This window comes from Mus caroli, chromosome 5 (assembly GCF_900094665.2).
Source record: "Mus caroli chromosome 5, CAROLI_EIJ_v1.1, whole genome shotgun sequence".
Taxonomy (NCBI): Eukaryota; Metazoa; Chordata; class Mammalia; order Rodentia; family Muridae; genus Mus; species Mus caroli.
Window position 1 is genome coordinate 22,341,865 of NC_034574.1, and position 21,962 is coordinate 22,363,826.

Below are 21,962 nucleotides of genomic sequence, written 5' to 3' on the forward strand. Positions count from 1 at the left end.
CACACACACACACACACACACACACACACACACTCATGCTCACACACTCATAGGCTCATGCACACAGACACACAGACACTTCTCCTCTTGAGGGAGTCTGCCTATCTGGCTCTACATTCAAGCATTATCTTGGCAGATTACCTTTATCTGTGTATTCTGAGGACAGCTGGGTCTGGTTTGGGAATCAACCAATGGCTGAGTGGAGAGGAGGAAAGGAGGCTGGCTTTTCCATCTCCTGCCAGGTTCCATGCTTGTCTGTGATGACCCAAGTTCACATAATGTAGAAAATGGATGGGCATGCCTGGAATCCAAAGAGGGAGCAGATCTAAGATCACCTTCTCAGCAGTTATCTGCCTGTTGCTAATCTCATAGGAGGGGGCTTTGTTCTGAGGTAAACTTGGTTTCTGACAGTTTAGAAGCGGAGAAAAACAATTTTTTCTGTTTCTGGACACTTCTTAGTTAGAACAGCTGCATCTGGCTGCTCTCTGAATCTTCAATGATCACTAGAAGAGGCAAGTGTGGACCAGAGAAGCTAGAGAAGCCCCCAGCACACAGAAGTCTCCCCCAGTGTACCCCACGCTGGGTATAAAGCTGCTATGAATGAGCAAGGCTCTGTGAGCACGGACCTGCTTCTCTCTAGACTCTTCACTGATATGGGCCTACTAGAGTCATTGAAGTCAGGCTACCCACTTTACAAAAGGCCTTTTGCCCCTCCCCTGTGACCAGTAGCATCAGAAGCTTGCCTTCTCTCTCCTCTAACATCTTCATCCTCATGAAGAGAGGTTCCACATTGGAAGATGTGCTTAGAGAGGAAACTTCTCAGTGCCATGTAAAGACAGGCGCTTCCTGGCCTAGATTGGACCTGGCCATGGTGGTTCCAGGTGGCATCTTCAATTGGTTTCTCTCACTGTCCTCCTCATCCCCAAGCAAGAAGCAACATCAGCACCATCCTTCTGCCAGGAGAACTGGCAATGGCACCCATGACCACACTTGTCATTGGTACCCATGACCACACTGGGCAATGGCACCCATGACCACACTGGGCAATGGCACCCATGACCACACTGGGCATTGGCACCCATGACCACACTGGGCAATGGCACCCAAGACTGTAGTCTCCATACCCTGGTATCACCTTGCCTGCAGTTTCACCAATAGCAAGGATCAGGAGAACTGAGAAGTCTCCAATGGAAGAGCTGTGGGTTAGGAATGCTGAGAAATAGAGTTAAATAACCCCCAAAGGGGTGTTGATGGGAGTAAAGCTTGATTGATTAGCATCAGGGGTGACCAGGCAACCTCAGAGGAGAGGTACCTTGCTGGGGAATTCAGGACTTGACCTCCAAGATCACTCAGTCTCTGTCCTTGTTCTCATTGGCTCTTTGCTCTTCCAGTGCCAACACGGTAGATGACTTCAACAGGCAGTGTCTGTCGTGTGACCTAGTGGAGAACTGCACCTACGTCAGTGCTTCTTTCAGCCATAACATGGACTTCTTCCTGCTCAAGTGTGAAGGTGAGTGGCTGTCACTCCACACCTGTCTCAGGTGGATGCTGAGGTCTGCAGACAGGAGCACACACAGGACAAAATTGGAGTGGTGGGAACATGGCAGACCCCAAAACCAGGAACACTACTCATGAGTCAGGACTGTATTTACATCTTCTTGCAAAGCTCATCAGGGAGTTTTCTCTGCATTGAGCCACATCTCACCTCTCATTGTCCATAAAAGACTAGTAATCTGTCAGCTATTTGAGGTATCTATCACATAACTGTACCTGTGCTGTTTATAAGAATGACAAAACAATTCCAAGATCAAATTTCCAATATTGAGGCTTAAGATCATACAGAGAATCACAGAAATACAAGTTCCTAGAACCCAGCTCAATGATCCCAAACAGTCAGCTGTTCCTTACATGTGTGTGTGTGTGTATGTGTGTGTGCATTGTGTGCATGTGTGCATGTGTGTGTGTGTGTGTGTGTGTGTGTACCTATGTGTATATATGTGCCGTGGTGCATTGGTAGAGGTCAGAGAACAACTTTTAAGGGATGATCCTTTCCTTCCACCATGTCAGCTCTAGAAATAGAACTTGAGTAGTCGGGCTAATGACAAGCATTTGTATCTGCTGAGCTATCTCACTGCCCATGTAAAAGAGTTTCTTAGCACAACAACCAGAACACTCTATAGTAGACCCAGCCTCAGGATGAATCCAGAAAATGTCTTTGCATCTTATTCTTATCTGTTGGAAAGATTGAATCCATAAGAAAGTAAGCAATAAATGTTTCTACAAAAAGAAGTCTCAAAGACCTAGACCTACTGTGATCTCCTCAGGAGAGATTACATGTGCTAAAGGAGGCTACTGAGATCTAGAGCAGGCCCTTCTCTGGCTAAAATGGAAGTCCTGGCAGTCATAGAGAGAGGTGGTGATTTTGTATGGTGGTGTGTTACATAGCCTGCTGGTGCCTCCATAGCTTGTGAACATATGCTCTCTTGACTGATGTCACCTAAAGCCCTGAAAAGCTCAGCCCCCAACATTCTTCCAAGATGGAGGTGACACCTGGTACAAGCTTTCTAAAACATATTAGTCCCTGAAGCTTCCTATATCCCAGACCCCAATATCCTGTGCTTCCTATATCCTGTGCTTCTCAGACTGGTGCCAACAAATGGGAACTCAACTTCTCATCATTCTTGATGACTAAGGATGTCTACACTGTGGCACTACAGTGTGTGATATCACCTTGTAGTCCTGAGCAAGCCCAGGCTAGAAAACTAACATTGAAGTGTCAGCAGATTGGATCCTCTGAAGGCTGAGGGACAGGTTTCCCCCATTGGCCCTGGCAACGCTTCACTTAAAGATGTGCCATTTCAGTCTGTACCCTTCCTTACCTTTGCCATTCAAAAGGGGATGATCTCCTCTTCTTGAGTGAATTTGCAAAGACTTTCCTCCCACATAAAGCCACACTCATAGGTGCTAGAGTTTAGGACTTCAGCTTATCTTTGAGAGGAGACACAAGTGAACCAGAGTTCCCTTCTGAGATGCATGTTGTCAGGGCTGGAGAGATGGCTCAGAGGTTAGCAATGCATTCTGCTCTTCCAGAGGATCTGAGTTCACATCTCAACACCCACACTGAGGCAGCTCACAGCCACTGAAACTTCAGCTCAGTGGATCCAATGCAGTGGGGCAACCCAGACACATAGAGTATATATATACATATAAATAATTTTAATAATAATAATTAACCAAGATGTATATGGTTTTCTAATACAAGGAAGAGGTAACAGAAAGCCATGCTCAGTATTTTCCCAGGATCACAAAAATGGGCAGAGACTGCTCAGTGGCTCTGCCACACCACTGTTTGGGGTTAGAATTAGAATATTAACATATTTTTGAAAAAGAAGAGCCATTCTAGTGTAGACTTTGTCTAGGAAGTCTTCCAGGTCATAAAACTAACCTGGTGCTCAAGTTAAGTGTGATAAGGGCTTTCTCCTCCCGAGGAAACTTCAGGCCTCACAGCCCCAGAGTGGTGGGTCAGAGAACCAGTGGATGTGACTGCCATCCCAGTCCCAGCCACTATTTGCAAATTCAAGCTGTTTTTGCCAAACTAAATCCCATGAACATGATTTATCTCCCTTCCTGTTTCTCAAAAGCATTTCATTGATCCTCATTTTAGGAAGGTCTAAATATCCTCAGGAAATGGGACTCACACTCAGACAATGGCTGCTTTAAAAAGTCTATAAACATTTTTCTTGAAATTGAGGATAGAACTATTGCTCTCACTCTGTGCTAGGTGGGAAAGAACAGTCTGTGTTCATGAGCCCACTGGGCTCTGGGACCACCACCCCACACTGCTCACAGTGCCCAGTGCTTAAGAGCTCTATAATAGATCCAGTGACTTCATTTAAGACAAGTTCTCCACCCTTAAGATGAATTCAAACAAAATGTTCTTAGTACACTTAAAGCGAATGCTTCTGATCGCTATTCCTTTTATTCCTAAGCAATCGTCAAGGGTCCCTGTAACCACACCGGAGTGTCATTCATCAGGTTCCAGAGAGACAGAGTTGGACAGACCTACTTAGAATCTGGGCTCTGCCAACTCTCTCTGGGACTATGGGCATGTTGGCTACCCTCCCCCCAAATATGTCATGTTCTCATTATGAAAAGGGGGGTCAGGGTGATCAACCTATGATGCTGTTGTGAGGACCAATCAGAACAAAGTATGTGCTATGCTTACCATGGCATCTAATCTATCAGTTATCATAATTGTCATCATGATGCACAGCTCATGACCAGTGAAGGGCTTGACAGCCACTTATAACTTATAACTCAGTGTGTGAAAGTTGAGGCTGGGTGGAGGTGGTTAACCTCCATGATGGCAACTGAGCAACTACACATGTGTAATCAGAACACAACAGTGAACAGGCAGGGATGGAAGGTAGTGAGCAGGGATCTTGCGGGAGTGGGGGGCGTGCTGTGTACAGTGGGTTAAGTGTCTGCTGAGGAAGCATCAGGACCTGGATATGTATCTCCAAGTATAGCAGAGCGTCTACATCCCAGTACAGAGGGATGGAGACAGGCAAGTCCCTGGAGATCACTGCCCAGTCAGGATAGCCAATCAGTGAGCTCCAAGGTCAGTGAGGGACCTTGTCTCACAAATAAGGTAAAAATTATGGAGGAAGACAGCCAGGTTCAACCTCTGGCTTCCAATTATGCAACATACCTCTTCATATGAGCACAGCACACATTCTAATAATGATGATGAGTAAGCAAAAATAATAAAATGAGGCTGAAGATATTAACTCCACTCTGAGGAAAGTTGCTGACCATGGGGCTGAAAGTGAGTGGGATTTTAGGCCAAGTCCAGGCTCAGTAAAAACACGCATCATGGGGGATTAGTTGGTGATGGCATGAGAGATTGATTTGTGATGTCTGCCATGCACTGTAATGAGGGAGGCAACAGCAGCCACATGGCATGTGTCTGTCACATTGGAGGGGTCATCCTCTAAGAACAAATGGATACCTCCTTAAAAAGTAAGTTTCCCATTCCAGGTCATCTGGGATGGCAGCGGGGCAACTGCACCCTAGCCCTCTCCTACTGTAGAGTGAAGCAAGACAGGCTATGTTTACAGACCTAAACCCCTAAGGCACTGTGCTCCCCTGAAGTAAGAAAGTAGCATGCCATGAAAGGGCATGCTTGAAGACTGAAGGACTGACAAGTCTAGACATCCCCTCAGGAAAGGGGTCTGCTGGGGTTTCTGACTATAGACGCCTTTGTCTGTCCGGTGGCTTTTGGATCAGGCAGCAAACATTGCTAGCGTCCTCAAGAGTGGCTCAGGGTGTTTCACTTAGGATACTGGAAAGGGGTCAAAGGCCCCATACTGAAGGCTTGCTTACCACCCTATAGGGCTGTGGTGAGATAGACTAAAGGAAGATGTTCTATCATTGGGGACATGCCCTTGAAGGGGACCCTGGAGCTCTGGTACCTTCCTGTCTCCTTTTCCCTCCGTGGACTGCTATGCAGTGATAAACTGTGGTCTGACATGTTTCTACCTGGATGCTCAGTCTTTCTGTAGGCCATGAAGCAAGGGAGCTGAGCAGCCAGAAACTGAAGTCTCTGGATCCATGACCTAAAACCAACCTTTCCTCTTTATACGTTGGTTTTCTCGGGCATTTTTTCACATCAGCCAGGCTCCTGCACTGTTCTAAGTCAGCAGTGTGAGCAGGAGTACACAAATGTTTGCTAATGACTCTTAAGTAGCCTTGGACCTGGGGAGAGTAAGCAACCTGCATCTTCATTGATAAAGGTGTATTACCTTCAAGCATGCAGAAGGATTTCAGTTCCCAGAAGCAGGGTTAAACACAAATGGTTGGGATGGTAAGGTGGCTCAGTGGACAGAGGCACTTGCCATCAAACCTGATAACTGAGTTCAATCCCTGGAATACATATGGTTGGTAGGAGGAGAAAACCTGACTTCCTCCAGTTTCCACACATGCAAACTGTGGCATACATATGTACACATACACAATGTAACATGCATGTACATCACACACATACACACTGACATCTATGCACACACACACAGTGGCATGCATGTACACACACATACTGTAACATGCATGAGCTCACACATACACTGTGACATGCATGTACCCCCACACACATTTGTGATAGGCATGTGCTCACACACACACTGACATGCATGTACCTATATATACACACTGTGGCATGCATGTACGCACACACACATATACACACAAAATAAATCACTGTTAAGAAATCATTCAATAAACATTAATAACTTGGTTATGTAAGCCACGTCATCCTCTGGATGGCTCTTACACTGAGTTTCAGAGGCATTAACCTTGGCCCTGTTTTAATTTTGAATGCGTTTAAAACCAGGCTTGAGGCTCCTAGGAGCATTGCTGGTATGTTTGTGAGAACATCTGTTCACTCTCTCAAACATTTGGAGCGATTCCCTTCGAGGCTGTGTGTACTAAGAATGGGGGGGGGGGCATCCCAACACACCCAGTAAGACCATAGTACTCCTCAGTGACCATGAAGCAGATGTTTCCTGTGGTAAAGTACCTGCCCAGCATCCTGCTGTATTCTCCTTATTGCTGGACCAGTGTGATGCATGGCATTTGGTAACCTTCCTGCAAGGCTAGAGGGTGTGTCCTACATGTGTTACTCAAATGTCCATATAAAATAATGTCATTCTGTATGATAGTAGCACCCTTTAAACTGTATTCATTTCACTTGTTTCTGGTTATGCTTGCTGTGGTAAGAAAGGCTTTCTTGTTGCCAGACACTTTGCTCTTGATTGAAATGACTATAGGTGCTTCCCACCATGCATTTCTATCCAAAATGGCTTCCCAGAACAGTATTTCCCTTTTCTGGGTCTTTACAGAGGGAATATAGAAATGAAAGATTCACAACTAAACCATTCATTACTAAACCACTAGGGAGGGAACCAAAAATCATAAGCAATGAAATTTGAAGGTGAATCTGAGTTGGTATTACAGAGTGCAAAAGCCAATGCCAGGTATTTATGACATACTTGATAAAGGTATGACTATGAGGTACCGAGTAGTTAACGTTCAGAAATTGAATTCTGAAACACCAGGCAGGGTAGAGATGTCCAAGGCCAGGAACTAGAGCTGATCATGGCTTAGGAACTATACAAAGGAACCACCCTGCTCTCTCTCCAAGATTCCACCTCCCACGGTGCTCCCGTCAGGAGCCCTGGATGTGGAGCTGTTGGAGTGGACAGTGAGCCCAAAGCAGAAGGGAACTACCACAGCTCTGAGCGTCTGCAAAGGCCAATATGAATGAATACAAACACTTGCCAGGATATTAGCATGCCAAGGACCACCAGTGCTTATGAGAAGTGGGGTGCAAGGCCTCATAAGCATGAGGTGAAGTGTGTCTCCACCAGGAAGGAGCCTTCCTGACTACAGCCTTCCCCAGATCCCAGAAGGTGTCACCTTGCTGACCAGAAAACGGGTGCTGGGAAACAAGTAACTTACTGCTGGGGCCTTTTTCAAAGTCACTATTTGAAGTTTAAAAGAACCATTTAATAGAGTGGCTAGACATGGTGGTTGCTTGCCAGTTTCCTAGGGAAATCTCAGGGGTCATTAAATGTATATCAATAAAAGCCTGCTCTAACGCCCAGGCCAGTCTCACAGTCCTGTCCTCAAGCCACTGGGTCTTCACAAATTCACCACCGTGGCAGCTGCTGAGAGTTACAGGTAAGGTCTCAGGAATGTAATGCTGGACCCTCAGTGATCATGCTTCTTATTATTATTGTGGGTAGAAATGTCTTCAGTGTGTTCATACCCAGTGTATATGCAGAATAGCAGAGTAAGACTATAAATAGAGAGATATAAAGATTATCTTCAAAGACAAGAGGACACCTGCCACCCCAGCAGCTGTAGGTTCTCTTCCCCTCCATATTTCAGGAAGTTCTCTGCAAACTCAGTGCCTTCATCACCATATCAGTTACTCTTCTGTTACTGTGATAAAATATAGCCATTGTAATAGACATACTCTTTTTAACATTTATTTATTATATTTATGAGTACACTGTAGCTGACTTCAGACACACCAGAAGAGGGCATCAGATCTCATTACAGATGGTTGTGAGTCACCATGTGGTTGCTGGGGATTGAACTCAGGACCTCAAAATGAGCAGTCGGTGCTGTTTAACACTGAGCCACCCCTCCAGGCCCCTAGATACCATTCTTTAACAGATTGTTTAAACCATAGTAACAAGAAGTTTTGTGTTATAACATGTTTCCATTTAGAATGGTAATGTCTGCTGTTTTAAGAGTTGCCACGGAGACCCACTCAGGGTGGGTGCTGTAACTCACCCTGTCTCAGACACACATGAAGGCACCCATGGAATGATGAAATCACTAGTGCCCTATTCCTTTCTTCTTTTCTTTCTTTTTTCCCTCCCCCACCTTACCTTCATCTCCTCTTTCTCCCTTTCCTTCCTTATCATTCCTTCTCCTCCCTTCTCCTTCATTCTCTTACCCAAACCCTTTCCTGGGCAGGGGTAGAGCATGCATGCTCACAGAACAGTCCAGCATGGAATGACTAAGCCCAGCCCAGTGATATGGATAGTCCTCCACCTCTGGGACCACCCATGGTGGGAGATAGGCCTGGGTGTAATGTCATGGTACCCATAGGAATGAATGTAACATGGAATATGGGGGGCAAGCATGATGGGAGAGCTTAGGGGGCAGGAGGTATAGAAAATATTGTTCATTGCAGGGACACATATAAATACTGCACCTGTGTCACTCCTATCCCTTCTTACCTCTTTCTGAAACAAAGTTCCACTATGTAGACTAGGATGGCCTCAAACTCACTATGTAGACTAGGCTGGTTTCAAACTCACAGAGTTTGAGATCCACCTGGCTCTGCCTCTGAAGTGTTGGGATTAACACACACACACACACACACACACATATGATAGCTGAAAGTGTTTTCACTCAGGGGGTGGATTTGATGAGTTAGATGTCAGTGATAATGAGAGCCGAGTTCCTTGTTATTGGGCATGGAGGTGGAACACGTGAGAACATAGAAGAAAGCCCCAGGGAAATCCTGGTGGTGGCCACATGAGATCCAGTCTCTGCAGTGAGCCTTGACTCTGTGGGTCTTGCAGGGACTGTGGTGATTGCTCTGGTGTGCCCCCTCCTGTGTACATCACCTTTCCCCTAAGCCAGGTGTGACCTCCCCTCCCGTGTACATCACCTTTCCCCTAAGCCAGCCGTGACCTCCCCTCCTGTGTACATCACCTTTCCCCTAAGCCAGCCGTGACCTNTACATCACCTTTCCCCTAAGCCAGCCGTGACCTCCCCTCCTGTGTACATCACCTTTCCCCTAAGCCAGCCGTGACCTCCCCTCCCGTGTACATCAGCTTGTTGCTGAGAAGCTTCTGTGTGTGGACCCAGATCTATGATGAGAGAGGATACCACTGCCACCAAAGGGCTTAAAGGGGTGGGAGAGGACTCTTAAAACCAACTGGCATTCCATTCTGTGGGTGATGGAAAATCCCTGTGGGGGCTGACAGCAAGGCAATCCCCCACTGCGTCACAAGAAATCTGCTGGAGCCAAGATATTCTGGGTGCATGGCCCCTGGCGGGTGCTGACACACTTAGGGATGTATGGAGTGCCTGGGAGAGCATCCACAGGAGGCCAGTGCTCACCTCCTCCCACCCCAGCAGCCAACCCTACCCCCGCCTTTCAGAGATGAGTCAGTCCCACGGTACCCAGCAGTGGCTGAGAGCCAGGTCTTCCTTGCACTTGTCAGAGGACCACAAGTGCTTAGTTTGCTCTCTGTGCACAGTGAAGCCGAATCTTTGCAGAAATCCCATAGATCTTCATGCAGAAGCCCTGGGTACGGCCTGTACACAAGAGGGCGCTACAGCCCTGTACATTGCTCTTCACAAGAACCCCTGCTGGGCTGTACATAGTTTCCTAGTTCTTAGTGTCAGGGTTTCCCCATGCATCAACATCACCACCTGGACGGAATGAGTCTGACTCACTAGGGGACACAGAACTGAGCCCTGGTCTTGAGAAGTCCTTCTGTGGTATTGTGTATGAGGCAGACACCGGACTCAATGTTAAACACAAGAAGATGAAACACAGGGAGGACCACCCTCCAGGGAGTCCAGAATCTAGGAGAAGAAAAATTGGAAGAACCTTTAAAGGTTAGCTGGTTACCAGCATATCCCTAGTGCCTCAGCTCAGGCCTGGTCCTCTCTACCTTCTGGCAGGGCTTAGAGAACCTGTGAACAGTTCAGAAAGATGAAGGGCATAGGAGAAGGTACAGTGTGACACCAAAACAAACAAAAAAAGGAAGCACTTGTTTAACTGTAAGCTTGACATAAAGTAGAATCACATTGGGAAAGAGTGTCAGTGGGGGATTTTCTAGCCTGGCCTAGACTGTGGGCATGTCTGTGAGGGTTTCCTTAACTGGGCTAATTATGTAGGAAGATCATCATTTCACGGGCTGGACCTTGGATTGAATAAGGAGAGAGCATGAGCTGAGCACAAACACGAATGTGTTTATTCTCCCTGCCCTCAATTGGGCATGTGACCAGCTGTTTTAAGTTCCTACTTAAATGAGGGTCAATAACCTGGATAGACCTCTTCTTCCTTCCTTCCTTTCTTCCTTCCTTCCTTCTCTTCTTCCTTTCTTCCTTCCTTCCTTCTCTTCTTCCTTTCTTTCTTCCTTTCTTCTTTCTACCTTTCTTTTTAAATGTATGAGTGCTCTGTCTGCATGCACACTTGCATGCCAGAAGAGGGCATTAGATGCCTTTATAGGTGGTTCTGAGCCACCATGTGGTTTCTGGGAATTAAACTCAGGAGCTCTGGAAAAGCAGCAGTGCTCGTAACCACTGAGCCATCTCTCCAGCCTCTATCCTTTCTTCCTGAAGTTGCTTTTCTCAGGATAGTTTATTACAGAACCAAGAAGCAAAGCTGTAGGCAGTTGAGCAGTGGCTGTTTGTAACAGATGAGGAGGAGGGAGATGGGCAGACAGAGGAGGACCGGTGTGAGAGGAGATGGCATGGAACAGCAAAGGCTGAGGGGAAGTGTGCAAACCAGGGAGTGCAGACAGCCATAACCCTGGAGTATAATAATGACACCTACTTTGTAGGTTGGCATCAAATTCAGTTTTAATTTTTAAATTCTATTTTAGTACATTTATTTTGTGTCTGGGATGTAAGGGGAATACAAGACAACTGGCAGAAAGGGTTCTTTCCTTCTACCATGTGACTTCCAGGGATTAAACTTGTATTGTCAGGCTTAGCAGCAAGTGCCTTTACATGCTAAGACATCTTGTTTAGCCCTGGGATCAAATTGTTTATGATCAGAGAGTTAGAGCGGGATTTAATAGTTGGTACTGCTGGTCATGGTGGCTATGGTGACAATGACATTGCTACTATTATCATGATGGATTTGATGACATGTTTATGAAAAGGATGCTGATACACAGATGCTATTATCTTTGTCACAGCTCTGACTCAGCATCCCAGAGGCTGACTCAGCATCCCAAGGGGAGCCCTTCAGTCCCCTCACATGCTGCTTACAGTGGGGGAAGCTCAATTTTTATGTGATGACTAACAACTTAAGTCAACTTAGCCACTAGTTAGTAATGGCTGCTCCATTTCAACCTAAAGTGACTAAAGTTTCTGTTTAAAGACAAAATTTTGTTTGTATAAATGTTTGTTTGCATGTACATATGTGTACCTCATGCATGTCTGGTGCCCTCTGAGGCCAGAAGAGGACATCTGATCCCTAGGAACTGGAGCCACAAACATTTGTAAGCCACAGTGTGGGTACAGGGAATCACAGCCAGGTCCTCTGGATGAATGCAAGTGCTCTTGACCACTGAGCCATCTTACCAGCCCTCAGACAAAATTTGTGATGGACAAAGAAGATTCATGTAGACACAGAATTCCTAATTTTTTGTGAATGGACAGTCTCTAGGGTCAGTGAAACTGTCTATGGAAAACGTGGGCTCGGATGGACTATCCTGGGCAAGGCCTGATGCATGACACATGCCTTCATGCCAAGGACAGTGAGAATATTCAGATACACATTTCTCTTTCAGGTCATCACCACGGTTTCCAATAAAGAAAAAAAGGAAATGGGAAAACTTGCCTGCACAGGCAAACCCTTTTCTCCCTCTGTCTCTCTCTGTCTCCCTCTCTCTTTCTCTCTCTCTCTTTCACACACACACACACACACACATACACGCCATGCCACCATGAGCAGAGATAACCTGTGACAACAAGGGATGGAGGGAGGTATCTGTAAGTCAGGGAGTGCTGGCCATCACCAGAAACTGCCAGAAACTAGAGAATTCCTATGGGTCACAAGGAGTACAACCCTACAGATGCTGGGACCTTGGACTTCAGGCCTCCAAGATGTGTGTATCTCTAGGCTGCCTCACTCTGACTTGAGGTTTGCAGAAAAGAGCTTACTGTAAGCCAGTAACATTCCTGGCTCTAATGAAGAGGCAGACCCCAAGGCCTGTCAGCACTGCCTAACCCCTCTGCCTTACCAACCCCAGGAGTTAAGTGCTGCAAGGAGACTTAAACTATGGTTTGTGAGGAAGGAACTGAGCCCCACCTCCTTGCTTAGAGGCCAGCTGTCTTGTAACAACTCTGACACCAAACCTGTCCTTATGATCTCTCTAAAGTTACGGTCCATCTTCCATCTGGAAATGTCTTTGCTCCAATCATCCCATGTGCCTATCAGTGCCCCTGGAGGTGAGCACAATTTCCGAACTGTGGGAGTGTTGGTGCCCAGCAGAGGGCAGCATAACAACCTCGGGCACACAGTGACCTTCTAGAGGGTTTCTCCTGAGGCTCCTGAACTGTTAGCCAGGTTCTGACCCACAAAGCATGCTGTGCCCAACTTCTTGGTGCCATTCCTAGAACCACCTCTGGCCTGGTGCCTCATCGTTGTTGGTTCCCTTGTCCCGTAGAAATGAGCCCTGGCAGGGGCAATGCTGCTTTTGTCTGACTCCTCTTCCATGCAGGCCTGTGCCATGCACCCTCGGCCCTCATGAGGAGCTGAACCTCCAGACAACTGAAGTGTGCTGTGGAGGGGCTGGTGTTTCAAAGAGAACATCTGTTCTGTCACACTTTAACAACATGGTTATTAAAGCAAGAGGAAATTAATTATAGTTGTCACTGTGTGTTCAAACCACACTGCTGCTTCCTTTCCACAGGATATTCACATGTGTGTTATAAAATACTTCACTGCCATTACACACTGCTGATTTTGCTGATTTTCATTCCTAATTTCTCACTGTTGTGATAAAAAGAGGGAAGATATCAGGAAGTGGAGATTGTTTGTTTGTTTGTTTTGTTTTGTTTTGTTGTTTTCCCAAGACAGGGTTTCTCTGTGTAACCCTGGCTGTCCTGAAACTCACTCTGTAGACCAGGCTGGCCTCAAACTCAGAAATCCACCTGCCTCTGCCTCCCAAGTGCTGAGATTAAAGGTGTGCGCCACCACCGCCCAGCTAGGAAGTGGAGATTTTAATTGTAGAAAAAAACTGAAGGATAAATTTATGGAGTGAGGTCTAGGCCAGTATCAGTGTACTACATGCACAAGCGTGCAGTTGCACTCATGCACACGCGCTCCATTGATGCACAAGCATGCAGTTGCACTCATGCACACATGTTCCATTGATGCACAAGCATGCAGTTGCACTCACGCACATGCACTCCATTGATGCATAAGCGTGCAGTTGCACTCATGCACACATGCTCCATTGATGCACAAGCATGCAGTTGCACTCATGCACACATGCTCCATTGATGCACAAGCATGCAGTTGCACTCATGCACACATACTACACTGATGCATAAGTGTGAATATGCACTGCCTACATTTGTAAGAACAGTGATGCTTGTTTCTTTCTCTTTTCTCCCAAGTCTTGATGAGGTTTCTGTTTCTTTCCTTGTGTGTTTCATGTGCACATATAGTTTGCACCCATGTGTGGATGTGTAGAGAATGCAGCAGAGGGTGACTATGGAGATCTCCTGTTACTCTGTGTCATAGCTAGGGTTTCATAGCTGTGAAGAGACACCATGGCCAAGGCAACTCTTATAAAGACAAACATTTCATTGTGCTGGGCTTACAGTTTCAGAGATTCAGCCCGTTATCATCATGGTAAGAGGTGTGGCATTGTGCAGGCAAACTTGGTGCCCAAGGAGCCAAGCATTCTACATCTTGATCTGAAGACAGCTAGGAGGCAGCTATTGTGTTTCATACTAGGCAAGGCTTGAGTAGATATAGAGATAGATATAGATATAGATATAGATATAGATATAGATATAGATATAGATGATATAGATATAGATATAGATATAGATTATAGATATAGATATAGATATAGATATAGATATAGATATAGATATAGATATAGATATAGATATATAAATAATCTCAAAGACCTGACTTTGTGACATACTTCCTTTAAAAAGGCTACACCTTCTCTAATAAGGCCACATCTCCTAATAGTTCTACTCCCCATGGGCCAAGCATTCAAACACTTGAGTCTATGAGGACCATATTTATTCAAAGACCCCACACTCTATAATGAAGCATGGGGTCAGAGCTACCTGGGTATATAAAAGCCACCATGGCCCCTACAATTCTGCACCTCCATTTATTCACAGAATATGAATATGAAGCATATGTAACTCCCACCTTGTGGGCTCCCTTTAAGGAATACATGAGCTGCTACATGCAAATGCTCAGAGCAGTGAGTGGCACACAGGGCTCACAAGAGCACATGGTACAACAGTCAGTGCCTGTCCTTATTGCCATTGTTTCTATGGCTCAAGCCAAGGGAACACAGTCAGAATCTTACAGAGGAGGCTGGAGCAAATACTGAGGACACTGGAGGGTCCACAGGAGAAGAGGGAAGGAAACTCTAGGTGGGAAAAGAAGATACCAACACATTGAACACACAGCCCTGACTAAAAGAGAGCCCATGTGGCTGGGGGCCAGAGCCGCAGATCAGGAAAGTCCCATGTCTCACTCTCTGTGAGCTCTGGAAACATCCAGAACCCTGATCAGAGGGATCTGTAGTCACGACTGCAGAAGTCCTTAGGTGGGAGAAACACGGCAGAGGGAGGGTGTGGCCATGGAGATGGGAAACTTTCAGCAGGTAAAAGAAAGAAGATGTTGGAATCCAGCAGGAGGGAGAGAGCAGAGTGCCCCCCGCCGTCTTTCTCTCTAAGGTGTTCCATCTGCAGCCATGGGCTGTGTGTGGCCAAGGGAGGGTATGGTGTGGTTCTATACAAAATCAGAAACTCCCTCAAAACATTGTGAGATCCTTTGTTAAATGTTTTTGGTAACTAGTGTGTGGTTTGTGAATGTGGACTTTGTAGTTGTCAACATCACATCACAACATTGAAAAGGACATGCCTGGATAGTGTGGTTTGGTTTTAGGGTTGGGATTTAGTTTTTCAGAGACTGCATCTTGCACCTCTCAGTCTGGTCCTCAGGGATAACTTTGAAATCCTGACTCTCTTATATCCATCTCCAGAGTGTGAAGATTACAGCCATGCCCCACCATGCTTCATTTCTATGGAGCTGAGAATGGAGCCCCTGTGTGCCAGGAAAGTGCTCTGCCAGCCACACCCCTGCCCTCATGATTCACTTCTCAACCCTTAGAGGTTGGAAGGAAACGCACATGATTTAGGATCTCCAGTCATTTCTGTCAAAGGCAGAGGACTCTGGGGGCAACCAAGTGTGTTCCTGATACTGCTGTGGGGACACCCAGTAAGTGTCCCAGGTAGGGGTCCCAGTGGCACACTGTGAAGACCTGGGTTTATCCAGCAGAAAAACAGAGTGAGCATAAGAAGGAACAGAGGCAGGAAAGTTCAGAAGTGAGCCCCTGGAGGGAGGCCCATGAGACTGAGGGTAGCACATGGACAGCCTCAGTGGGCCTTCGTTCTCCTGCTTGCTGAGGCCACCTGTCAGAGTCAAGGACTGATCCTATTTGAGAGTAAAGTGCTCAGTGATTACCCACGCTGCATGAGCGGCCTGAGCAGCTCACCTGCTGTAGCCGGTTCATTCCAAATGAGCACTGTCCTCTCGGGAAGCTGAGCTCACATTCCCACAAGATGGGAAGCTTTCGGAATTCCTCTAAGCCCATCATCCTGTCCAGGTCCGGGAGGAGCACATGCTTAGTGATTGACAGGGCTACTTGTGCATCCTTGCATGGTCATTAGCAAACACAGACAGGATCTAGGATCTGTTGTGGCATTGAGGAGTGTAGCAGGAAGCTGTGCGGCCAGTGAGGAGCCTCATCCCAGCCACTGAGATGATATGGCCATGTGATTATTTCCTGGGTAACACACACCACGACTGCATCAGATGCTCATTCATTTAACTGGATACTATTGATTGGTGATGTCGTTCCTGAACAACTTTTCATACAGGAGTTAAAAATTGCAGTAGGCAGTGTTGGACTCATACCTGAAATCCCATTACTTGGGAGCTGTAAATTTAAAACCAGTCTGGGGTACAGAGAGACCCCATCTTGAGGAGGAGGAGGACAATGATGATATACTATGTTGCAAAGTTCTTATAATGATTGATGACCCAAGATATAAATATATCATTGGGAATCAAATTCAGATGCAATTGTTTTGACTGAAATTCAGCACTGAGCTAAAACGATACAAGCCACTCCTTTTCCACAGTCAGGATACCAGGACCTGTGAGAAGAGAGTGAAGCAGTGCAAACTGAGCCTTCAGGGCCTAGAGGCCGGGTCCAGACTCCAGTCCCAGCTCACCAGGGGACAGATCAGACAATGAGTGTGTGCACTGGAGCGTGGGTCTCAGGTTTGCCTCCTATCACAAAACTAAAACCTGAGCTCCTGCCATCACACCCTGAATTCTGTGTAATCCCTAAATATGTGACTGGGACTGGCCAGGTAGTGTGTACTTGATATCTCAGCATGTAGGAGTTGGAGGATCAGTAGCCCAAAGGTATCCTCGGCTACATAGTGAGTTCAAGGCTAGCTTGGGCTACCTAAGACCCTTTCTCAGTAAACAAAGATTTAAATTTAAGTTTAAAAATGTTCATCAGGGTGGCATGGTTTAAGCACCAGTGCTTAAATGCAGGAGACTCAGGTCTGGGAGCTTTTCTGAATCAGATACCTGGAAGAAATGGTTGAGATCCAGAAGTCTGCCAAGGCTCCCTTTAAAAAATGATTATTATTGTCTCAATCATTGGGAAGACTTGTCTTTCTAAAATGACATGTGCCCCAAAATTCACTCATAATTTCTGCACCAAGAGGCCACTTGTGATGAGAACCGGTCAGCTTGGTGTAGCCTCTTCATCATTCATGTGAAATGGCCCACCCACCTCGGCAGCCCTCACTGAGCAGTGCCATGTGGGCTCTACCTGCAAAATAGAATCTCATTCAAGTTCCCTGGACAGAGAATTGAATTGAAGCAAAACTAAACACTGTGGGTACAGGCAGAGGGCTTGGGTAGGGGTGGACCTGGCATTAAATCCCAGGTTTGATGTCACTGATAACAAGACTTCAAAGTCAGACAGCAACAAGACCCATCTGTAGTGTTGCGTGGGAAATACTGACTTAGGAACAAACATTTTAATTATCTGCTGTGGTTCCGGTGGCCCGCTCGCTCCATGTGTTAGGATGATCATATCACTTGGGTGTATACACTTTCCGCACCAACCATACATGATTCATGAACTGGTAAATAAAGAGATCTGCAGTCTGTGCACGGCAGGGCCCTTGCCAATTATCTCCACCGGCCAGAACTGGCCTCCTTTGCCTGCGTGCAGCTGATCTTTGAAAGCATTCATCAGCGCCAGCAGCACTCGAGGGGTCACCTGGGATGTAAGAGTCTCTATTGTTTACACACTAGAAGGTTAGCGTCAGTCGGTGGAGTGATGTGTCAGAGCGTCTTTCCTGGGTGTAGATGTATCTGTCTTTGTGCATGGATTTATTCTGATGGCTTCCCCTTATAGTTATGTGTCCTTCTTAGTCACTTCATTTCTCACCTGTGATTGTCACCTCTCCACCATACCAGACAGGCTGGAAACTCATGCTCTCAACCACATGGGGCTGGAATTTGGTAACACAAAAAATAAGTATTTTCTATTTGCAAAGTCTGTTGTATAATTCTGAATTTCACTTTAAATGGAATCCAGATGAGTGACCTTCTGTCCACCGGTCAACATAATCTACCACAGTGTGACAGTCATAAATTCATCTGCATATTTGCCCCTTCCTGGAACAATAACAATGTGTAAGTCAGACATTTAACTTTCACTAAAATAAGCTCTGGCTCTAACTAAAACATTTTGAAAGGTCAATTTTTGGTATTCTCCTCTTCATAAGCAATGCTTAGCAAATACAATTTATCTCCTGATATTGGCGACAGTTTTTGTGCTTGTCTGGACGTTTTTGTTCCTGATTTTTTTTTTTTTTTTGAAGATTTTCTTTTATGTATGTTCTGCCAGCATGACTATGCATGAAGTGCCCTCAGAGGCCAGAAGAGGGAGCCAGATTCCCTGAAACTGGAGTTATAGATGGTTATGTGTCACCTGTGGATGCTAGGAATTGAACCTGGGTCCTCTGGAAGAGCAGCCAAAGCTCTTGATCTCTGAGCCATCTCTCCTGCCCCAGTTGTGCTCTTGATTGCTCCAAAGTGCACTGGCGATAAGGTAGACTTATCAAAAATGTAAGAAGTGTTAGAATAGGGTTGAAAGAATCTTATCCTCATACAGTAAAGACCTGACCTCAGTGACAGAGGGACTTGTAAAGAAATATAATTGTAGGGCTGGCGAGATGGCTCAGTGGTTAAGAGTGCCAACTGCTCTTCAGAAAGTCCCGAGTTCAAATCCCAGCAACCACATGGTGGCTCACAACCATCCGTAACGAGATCTGATGCCCTCTTCTGGAGTGTCTGAGGACAGCTACAGTGTACTTACATATAATAAATAAATAACTCTTAAAAAAATAATAAGAGTGAATATTCTTTAAAAAAAAAGAAATATAATTGTATATTTTCACACATCCTCAGAACAGATGAAAACATACAGTAGTAGGAAGATGAGCTAAGGAAGAGCAGAGTGCAACCCTACCTCTCCTGCCACCTCCATTGTCCTTAGCCATCCACCTCCAGCTGAGAACTGAGCCTTTATTTTCTTCTTTATTTATTTGTGTGTGTGTGTGTGTGTGTGTGTGTGTGTGTGTGTATGAATGGTGTGTGTGTATGTATGTATATGTGGGAATGGGTGTGAAAGGTGTGGGGGGCCATGAATGATGTGTGTGTGTGTGTGCGTGTGAATGTTGTGTGTGTATGAGAGAGAAAGAGTATACATGCACTGTGTAATGTATAAAGAGTCCCAGTTTGATCTCCAATTCCTCCTCCAGTCACTCTTTTTCTACACTGAGGCAAGGTCTCTCACTTGAACCCAGAACTTGCCGATTCAGCTCATTTAGCTAATCAGCTTACTCCAGAGATCTCCTGCCTCTGCCAGCTGAGTGCCGGATTGCAGGTGGTCTGCCATTACTGCACTTCTTACATGACCACTGCTGAGGCATCTCCCCAGACTCTGAGCCTCCTCCTCCACTCCCATCATGCTTCCCCATTGCTGTTGCCAGTTTGTATTTTAGAGGGAGATTCCCACTGCGGAACTGTTAGCCTTCAGCCAGATAGTCCTGCTACCCAGAGCTTTATGACACTGAGGAGATACCCTTGAGAACACAATGTGACTTCATTAGTAACAATACTCTAGTTTTGAGAGATGGGTTTAGAGTGCGTTATAGGATCCCTCCAAAATTATATGCATATTGCCAATGTTTCTAACATGTTACCTCATCTCTTGGGGAAGCAATAACACAGGGCTGGCTAAAGGACCAATTTGGGATTCTTCTACTTGGTCGTTGTTTCTTAGGAGGAAATTCTTTATTTGGATGTTTTCCTAAACTGCCCATCAATTTTCAGAAGCCTACAGTGGTGATTTGAATGAGAAATATCCCCCATTATCGCAGGCGTCTGAGCACATGATCCCCAGTAGGTGGTGCTGTTGGCTAGGTACAGCCTTTATAGAGGGAGTATGTCATGTCACCGGAGCAGACTTTGCAAGTCTAAAGTGATGCCCTACTTGAGGTGTGCACACTCTGCTTCCTGCTTGTTGCTTGTGATGTAAGCTCTCAGCTTCCTGCTCCTGTCACCATGCCTGACATGATGTCCAAGCTTCTCCATCATGAGAGACTCTCACCCCTCTGGAACCATTAGCCCAAATAGACTCTTTCTTCTATAAATGACCTTAGCTGTGGTGCTTGTATCATAGCAACACAAAGGTAACTAATGTACCTACTTGCCATGGGAATCTGACATAATTCACAGACAACAGAGAGTGTATGTAACCCATGGATCTTCTGCAGGGAAGTTCAATGACACTGTGGCCTAGGTGGCCACAGAATGAGGGAACCTGCCCACTCTGGGAGGAGCTGACCTAAGGTCATGTTAAGACCTACATATAGATATATAGCTCCCTCAAAAAGTCTCATGTGTTAAAAAAAAAAAAAAAAAAAAAAAAAAAAAAAAAAAAAAAAGCTTAGCTTCTGAGAGGTGATTGGACTATGGTGGCTCTTGACATCAGCAATGGGTTTCCTATTAATGAGTTTACAGCTAATGAACTCCATGGAGGGAGGTCTGCTTGGAAAAAGTAGGTCACTGGAGGGCTGCCTTGAATCGTGGGCCTTGTCCCTGGTCTCTCTGGTCTCATGTTCTCCCTCTTCCTCTTCCTCTTCTCTTCTTTCTCTCTTTCTCTCCCCATCTTTGCCTATCTCCCTCTCTTTCTCTTACCTACCATGAGGGGAGCCAATCTGCTCCACCACACACTCCCCACTGAGACCTCAGTGTGACCCAGAAACAATGGAACCAAGGAACCATGGGTTGAAACCACAACCCACGATAAACCCTTCCTCCCCTGAGTGGTTTCCTCCTGTATTTTATCACAGCAACAAAAAGTGATGAACATGGGCCTGGAGACATGACTCAGTGATTAAGAGCACTGACTGCTCTTCCAGAGGTCCTTAAGTTCAATTCCCAGCAACCACATGGTGGCTCACAACCACCCATAATGAGATCTGATAGCTTCTTCTGGTGTGTCTGAAGACATCAACAGTGTACTTATATACATAAAATAAGCAGATAAATAATTTAAAAAGTGATGAGTCTGGGTCAGGATTCTGCAGGGGATGGAGAGAACCAGGTTGTAATCTATAGACAGAAGGGTCCTTTGGGTGGCCTTTAATCTTCATTTGTGTCTTCTTAGTATATATAGTTTTACTTGTAGTGTACTTGACCAGTCTAGGAAGCATGCTATGACAATGACAATGACATAATGACAATGACCCTACTATAACATGGGTCTCAGATGACGGTTTTCTTGGTAAGTTTGAACGCACCCTTATGCTGTTTTTCACAGTCCCTGTCCTAATTTACAGTCTTGCCCACAGTGTTTAAGAGATCTCTCCACATCCTCTCCAGCATGCTATTACCTGTCTCTATGACTGCACCAATCTAAAAGGTGTGAGATGGTGTCTCATTGTGATTTTAATTAGATTTCTACAATCAATGATTTTTCTTAATATTTTTTCATATACTTGTTGGCCATCTGTCTATCTTCTTCCAATAAATGTTTCTATGAGGACAGAGAGATGGCTCAGCAGTTAAAAGCACCTGCTCCCCTTCTAGAGAAGCTGAATTCAGTTCCGAGCACCTATGTCTCCAGCTCACAACCTCTTGTAACTCCAGTTCCAGGGATCAATACCTTCTTCTGGCCTCTGATAGTACCCCACACACATACACACATAAAAAATAAAATATTTGGGAAGAGAGTGAGTAAAGAAGGAAGGAAGGAAGGAAGGAAGGAAGG

The 21,962-nt window shown here is 45.7% G+C and overlaps 1 protein-coding gene across 5 annotated transcripts in view; it reads left to right on the forward strand.

The window, feature by feature from the left end:
* Dpp6 (dipeptidyl peptidase like 6) overlaps positions 1-21,962 on the forward strand; it is a 927,623-nt gene that overhangs the window by 868,347 nt on the left and 37,314 nt on the right. For all 5 annotated transcript variants that reach the window (XM_021163977.1, XM_021163979.1, XM_021163976.1 and 2 more), the window contains exon 16: positions 1,392-1,510. In XM_021163977.1, the coding sequence (XP_021019636.1) occupies positions 1,392-1,510 (119 nt within the window). The remainder of the gene's footprint in view (positions 1-1,391; positions 1,511-21,962) is intronic.